Here is a 7500-nt window from a genome sequence, read left to right as displayed (position 1 = left end):
CCACTCCGAGATCTCGAAATGCCCACCTCCTATCCCCACAAGGAAAAAGAAGAAATAATAAGCCCACCATGGAAAGGCCAATCCCAAAGACGCATTTTGGTCCAAGGCATTTTTCCCTTGCGTCGCCGAGCGCTTGAGGATCGGCCGACGTCCAGGGGCACAGGGACGACTCCAGCTCAATTTTCTTCATTTCTTCGCGATATTTGAGTAGGTTTTCTTATCTTTCTTAGTGTTTTCTGGCCTGGGGGATCTCTAAAGGACTGGGGAATGGAAGAGTGGATGTGAAGTGGAGTTAACGCGCTAAATTTAAGGATGTATTGGTAAAGAAGGTTTTTTTCACTATTTTTGGGGTCTGTCCGTGGTGTGTGTTTTCAGTGTATTTTCGTTTTATTATTTCGTGCTTTGTGATTTGTGTTCTGGTTATCCTTGGCATGTCTGTGGTATTTAGCTGTTGATGTTTATAATACGTTTTGGATCTTCTTTCATACATGTGTCATAAATGTACTGTAAAGGTTAAAAGATTCGTGTTTTCAGAAAAGAGTTGTGATATATTCATGAATAACATTTATAATCTACTTTAACTGTCTCTTGGCCGGGTGATATATACTTTATTGCTGGTGTTTGGAGCCAGTTGTCTTTACCAAAAGTTTATGGCTTGAAATATACTTGAGTTTGAGGAAATCAACCCGTTTTGATGGGAAAAAATTGGAACCTGAATAAATATTGATTAAAATTTAGTTTCTGAATGATTATGTCTAACAGGTGAGGGGGATTATATATATGATTTTCTTGGAGTAGTTAGGACACATTGAAAATGCAGAATTGATATGTGTTTTCATAATGACTGCATTAAGATCTAAGAGAAATTTAGGGAACTGTCATTAAGTGAGGAAAAAACTATACTCAGTGACACATGAAGTGATCAGCACTGCCAAAGAATGTCATCAGAAGGAAGGATATTGTCCCCATGTTCCTCCCACAATGAAATCCAGACTTATGTCGCCTTTCACATCGAGCTTGCATGTTGATCTTAAAGTCACAATTATCCGTTATCACTCACTTGAAAAAGCACTGGATTTTTCATTCATTGAGCGGAAAATACGGCGATCAAGTAGGGGTCTATGAGCAGATCTCCGTGTTAAGGTATTTTAGAGATTGGGTTGGGTTCCGGGGAAAACACCCTAGGGTTCAATGGATTTTGGATCATAGTTATGTTTGTGAATTCTCAGAAGCGTCCTGAGCTCGTTGGCTTGGCTAGAGTAATAACTTGGTCTCTAACGGTGCAGATGGTTTTTAAAAGAACTGTCTGACTCTCACACCATATCAGTGTGTTATAAATAAAGGGAATCTGTGATTTCATATTATAAATTGCACTGTTCTTATATATTCCGGACTTTATCGTAGCACCAATACCCTATGCTTCAAGGCCAACCATACATGAAACTGACATTTTTATTGGAAATTGAAAGTGAAGAAATAATTTTCCAGTTTATGTGTGCTATAGATTTATTTTGGTTTATATTCTCTGATTTGAGCAGCCATGACCTATGTTAAAAAAACAAGAGATGAACATATGAGGCAATCATTATTTTCATAAATTTTTGTGTTGGAATATATTACCTTACTAAGAGTGCATCTAATATGAGTCATTTTCTAAAACTCGGTATATCCCCAAACTTCGCAAGATTGCAAGGCTCATTAGTGTATTTGATAAACTGTTGATTGAATTATGGATAGCCCTTAATGGCTCCTTGAAATTGATGGCAAATGTTTCATAGATAGCTGCAATGGCTTTCAAAGTGGTTCTTCTCCTGTATTTAATATTTGGCAAGTTCAATCCAGATCTGTCCGAAACAGAGTGTAGTGACTAGAGATCACCTTGGCCTTACTGCTGGGTGCTCCAGCCATGAGCAACAAATCTCCATAATTCATATTCTGGCAAGAAAGATGTTAGACTGGTTCCTTATATGCTGATAAATTATAAGATAGGGTTATGAGGTCTATCTTGGAATATTGTTGGATTTTTTAGATGTTGCTGGATTTTTTTTTATTTTTTTCTTTCTTTCTTTTTTTTTTCTTTTTCCTTTTTTTAGATACTTAATGGATACACTAATCATTCACGAGTTAATGAAAGTTGTAAATGCAGGTTTTCTCTGTAGTGGTAGGGAAAAAAATTGCTTTTGTCTAAAATTGAATCACGAGTGAAACTATGATTATAAGATACTGCGTATTTCAAAGCTTTGAATTTTCTCTGCTAATTGCATTCAATATTCCATAGGATTTATTAAATAGGTTTCTCTTCAAGAGTTGTTTTCCATTCATGAATGAATGGTAGTAGAAATATAGAATTGCCTTTCCTTCTTTCATCTTTTTAAAATTAGTCTCATGATTCAATTATGAAACAGTTTACAATTTTCTAATGAATGTCTTTTGTATTCCAGCAATTTGCAACATAGATGTCCCTGAGTGGGGAGGAACGAGAGTTGCGCTGCGTGCTGAGTTGGTTCTGTAACTGGGAAGACCACCAGAAGGAGCAGTTCCTTACAGTCCTTGTGGAAAAGGCTGTTCCTCCTGATGTCGACCAACTGTTTAGGGTGCGTTTCTGCTTTTCTTTAATATTGATGAAATATATTTTAGTTTGACTTTTTCATATGATTGCAAGGTGAATCCTATAATTAATGGTGTAATGATTTTAGAGTTTGTCTTCATCAATGAGGTTGAGAGTGGAAAGGCCATATTTACTGTTAAAATTTTAACATTTATACTTCAGGCAAAATATAAAGTAGGGAAAGGAAAAAGGATTGGTAGAATTAGATTTAAAAAAAAGAAGAAAATTAATGAGTTTTTACTTTCTGCTGCATGCCAGTATCTACAAGATAATGGAGGCTAGTAAATGTTCCTCTTAGCATGATATTGTTTAGGGTTCCCTTCACACCACTTAGTAAATGTAGCAAGACATCTCATGCATGCCCTCCCAGTTACTATCCTAATATGTGATATAACCCTTAAAATGGGCAAATTGGGAAATTGTGGCCCACTCCCAGTGCAATATACAGTTCAGAGAGACAAAGAAAAAAAGCCAAATTTACAACAAAAAAAAAATTATGGCATTAACAGATAGCTGGTTGCTTCAGGTCTTCTGTCACAGGCATTGAGTAAACCTCGGCTGCAAGGATAAGCACATGCTTTAATTTCACTTTTAATAAATGTACACTGTTTGCAGATCACTTATGTCATCTATATTTTTGTCTCTCACTATCAAACAACAGAGCAGTGACCTTCAGCAATGTCAGAGTGCCTCTCTCAAGCAGAAATTCCAGAAATGTAGCATGTCCATCACTGACAATTGCATGTAGAGCAAACTAGGAAAATTTACCACATAAAACTATTTGAAGAAGAATCTATTTGTCATTTGAAAATGTGGACACGCAAGGTCAGCTGTATGTGTGTTTTAAGGGTTAAATTTCAATTCATAATCTTTCCTCATATGTGGTTGGAATTTCTGGTTCATAATAAGTCATATCAATATTATGGTATTGCTAGTATTAACTAAAATGTGTGTTGTGCTTGTGTAGATGAAATATTTTTTTGTAGGTGCAAAAATGACATACATTTTGTGGAGGAATTGTTTACTTTTCCTTATAATATTCTTTACTGTTCATAAGTACAATTTGCCTTGATATTAGACATTTATTTTTGTCATTATTTTTTATTTATTTTGTATATTTCTTCTGGAAATGGATTTAATCTTTGTAAGAGGCAGAGAAAAAATATTTTTTAGATCAGCTACCCTTTTGTTGCCAAGGTAGAAATTAGTTGATAGATTTGCAGTGGTGAAACATGTATAATATTAGATATCAAATGATCAATTGTAGGTATGATAAGTATAGAAGAGATTGGCTGAGTGCATGTACATGTATGTGGAATGTGTGTGAACAAGTTTAAGTGCCAGTAACATATGTTATTTATTTGCCTATCTATTTATATATACTTTCTCTCTTTCAGGGCTTGGATCAGCTTAATCTTAATGGCTGTTGTCAGTCTGTGATACAATGCCAATTGAAGCTGTTCTCTCAGTGGTTTGACAACTGGAGCGACCAACACCGCAATCGCTTTCTGTTTAATCTACAGCTGAAGGACCCAAGTTTTGTTGAGAAGTTCCATGCTGTTGTCAACCAGAAAACTTGATTAAGAAGTAGAGAACTACACTAAAAGGGACTAAACAAATTCATGCATGGAAGACAGAAGTATACATCGAGATTCAGAAGAGGAAAAGAAATAGGGTTTTTGATCAGGTCTGGGAGACTCTAAAAGGAAATCCAAAAGAAAGTCCATCCAATTTCAACAGCCAAATTCGGGTTCAAGTCATCATGCCACAGCAGCACACAACAGCAGACCAGGTGAACTTCCTGACGCAGTGGTTCACCAGCTGGTCAGAAATGCAGAGGGAGGATTTCATGCCCATCCTCATCCAAGCCTATCAACCCAAGGACCACATCAATGGCCTTCTGGGTGGCATGGATGCCTTGACAGTCCATGGAAGAAGGCCCTCCCTCTTCGATTGTCAGGTGAGTTTTGCATTATAAGAGAATGGCGGCTTTTATTTACTTACACTTTTTTGGTTTCATTTTATTTATTTTTTAAGCTAAATTTTAAATTTTCCTCAATGATTGTTAGAAACTATGATTTTATGATTTTTTTTTTTCTACCCCTTCTTTATCTTTCTTTATCCTTAAGAATAGACATGTAATATTCTGCACTCAGTGTTATTCCACAGCAATATTCTCTAGTTACTGTATCAAAAACAAATGTATTATATAATCCTGAAATATGTATCATACATATATATAAAAAAATCAGCACTAAAAGGTATGCTCATATACTTTTGGAGGAGGATATCTTTGTTATATCACTGTCATCATTATTCCTTGAATTTATATTGGTACCTTACATCTCCTGCAGAAGGTGGACTAAAGGATTAAACATAAACACACACACAGTCATTTTGTTTGCAAATGTGATACATATGGTATATGGAATATATACAATATATACTTTACCATATATATGGTATATACTATGCATACCTTACTTAAAACATTACTCTATGTTCTATTTGCACCTTGTACTTTAAGTACTATATATACTATACATATACCATATACATACATATTGGTGAGTGGGACACAGATACACTTAAAATTTTTCTATTTATGTGTTTTTTTTTTCTAGATTATTGCAGGAAGTGGAATGTAATTCGTAAGTTTATTATTTTTTCCCCTTTTTATCAGGTCAAACTATTCCATGACTGGTATGGAAACTGGGCTGAGAGTGAGAAAAGCCGTTTACTAGAGCAGCTTCGTGCAGCAGACCCAGATTTCATGGCTCAGTACGACAAGCAGATCAGCAGCAGCTCGTCTGGAGCACAGGAGGAATCCCCAGCCCCGGTGGAGACTATGGAGGAAGGCCATAACCCACCAAGCTCTGTCAGCTCTCCTCCCAGCACACTTCCACGCTCCCACAGCCCACACGACTCAGGCTTGGATGAGCCACCCAGTGACAGCGACCACACAGAACCCCACAGCCTGGACTCCAGCCATGAGCCAGAAGACCAGAGGACAGCCAACTCGCAGGTAGCATTGGAGAGTGTCACAGCTCCCACGCCCCCCATGAAGTCTTGCATCAGCTCGGCAGAAAACACAGCATGTCAAAAGCCTGAAGCACTGGCCAATGGTTGTAGTGATGTTATCAACTCTGCCCCATCAGAGCAAGTCCTAACAACAGCTTCCATTGAGGAAGGACAGGTGGAGCAGTAGGGGTACCATATGCTGCAATATCTTTGTTTTCTTTTTCTTACTCTGGCATCATTGGTTATATGATACTGAAATATTACTTTTGTCTTTACAGTAGAGATATTTTGCTCTTGGAAAAAACAGCATAGTAAACCAAAACAGATAAGAGTAAGAAAAAACATCATTCTATTTTCCATGTACCTGCTAAAGATAAATTTTTACTGTTTAGTGTACTAGGAAAAATCATAACAATACTGAGGTTGTTCTCTGCTTTCATTAGGTAGTTTTCCAGTTTTTCTTTTATTCAATTCAACGAGATTCATGTTTATGTACTCTATTGTGATTTATCCAGTGGTTGAGTAAAGGGAGTCATATTGTCATTATATAGAAATATATTTTACTGTTCCAATTGTAGATCTCTGTAGTATATACAGTTTGACATACTCCATACTGGAATATAGATTAGTGAAGCAGTACCTGGAAACTGGTGATCAAGTGCAGCTTATCAATATATTTTTTTCAGAGTATTAGATCCTATAAGAATACATTTGTATATCATTCCATTACTTTACTTCAGCTATGTATCATTAAATATTCATGGAATGTTTATGTTAGTGAACTCTCATCAGTGCTTCCAGGCATCTAGATATTGTGAATTCTGAAAAGACTAGTATATGAGACATGATCAGTTAATCAAAGACTTCTGCACAAAGTATTCTATAATATTCAGTGTTTACATATCAGCTTCTGCTGTCCTGATATCATTGCACCAACATAGATTGTATGGATTGGACATGAATATTATGAGACTATAGATATCCTGCAGTTAGATTAAGGATTCTACTTAACTATTACACTCTACTTAGAAAGATCATTGTATGTTTCTTTTACTTTTCTTACAATTGCAAACGTCTGATGGTGATGTGTGTTTCTTTCCATGTCTCCTTTCGTCTGATGCTCCTTTTCTTTGGTCTCCATTTCTTTTTCCTCTCTCTTTCTTTCCCTTGCAATTTCTTAATTTTTCTCACCATCATACCTGTGAAATTAGCATTTATATTTGTCCTGTGCATCAGTATTTTAAAATGTATATAAGAATATAAATGTTTATAACAATCATGTCTTTAACCCTGTCATGATGGGGCCAGCATTGTCTGTGATGTAATCATTACACATCAAATAAAATTTTCTGGCTGGGTTTGTGCTGATAGCAGCTGGCCCGTCTGCTAGCTCCGTAGAGCAAAGCACAATGCCATATGACGTAATACCTAATATGTCATGACAGCCATAATTATCACTGATGGATTAAGATATTTAAGTATCAAATGATATAACTACCAGTGTGTTTGCATGAGATTCTATATCTTTTTCATTACAATTAATTTGCATCCCTATTGTATGGATTAGATTCATCATACTCATGTAATGATTTGATATTTATTTGCTCTAAACCACTGATATGTGAAATAAATATTACAGAGATAAATATCTGCAATGTCTTTAAATTGAATTGCATTAATTGAATTGGATGGATTATACCGCTTAGTTTTATATTATTTTTTATGTCTATTTTTTTACTGGTTCATCTATTTGATTTTTATGGTATGGAACTAGTGCCATGTTTCTGCATATCAGTGATTTATCTCTTCTTATCTCTCTTCACACCTCTACTTCTTTCCCCTTTTATTAGACTACCCTTCAAAAATCTATT

General features: G+C 35.8%; 1 protein-coding gene across 3 annotated transcripts in view; it reads left to right on the top strand.

Annotated features, from left to right (window-relative positions):
• The window catches only part of LOC113808010 (uncharacterized), a 41510-nt gene that overhangs the window by 32872 nt on the left and 1138 nt on the right, over positions 1-7500 (top strand). For 2 of the 3 annotated variants that reach the window (XM_070126758.1, XM_070126759.1), the window contains exons 2-4: positions 2442-2594; positions 4006-4568; positions 5292-7500. The exon at positions 5292-7500 is cut by the window's right edge and continues 1138 nt beyond it. In XM_070126758.1, the coding sequence (XP_069982859.1) occupies positions 4371-4568; positions 5292-5816 (723 nt within the window). In that variant the 5' untranslated portion in view covers positions 2442-2594; positions 4006-4370 and the 3' untranslated portion in view covers positions 5817-7500. Of the gene's footprint in view, positions 208-2441; positions 2595-4005; positions 4569-5291 lie in introns of all 3 variants that reach the window. The other variant, XM_070126757.1, reaches the window with a different exon arrangement.

Source organism: Penaeus vannamei, chromosome 10 (genome assembly GCF_042767895.1).
Source record: "Penaeus vannamei isolate JL-2024 chromosome 10, ASM4276789v1, whole genome shotgun sequence".
Taxonomy (NCBI): Eukaryota; Metazoa; Arthropoda; class Malacostraca; order Decapoda; family Penaeidae; genus Penaeus; species Penaeus vannamei.
Note: the sequence above shows the minus strand (reverse complement) of the source record. Positions and strands in the feature narration are given on the sequence as shown.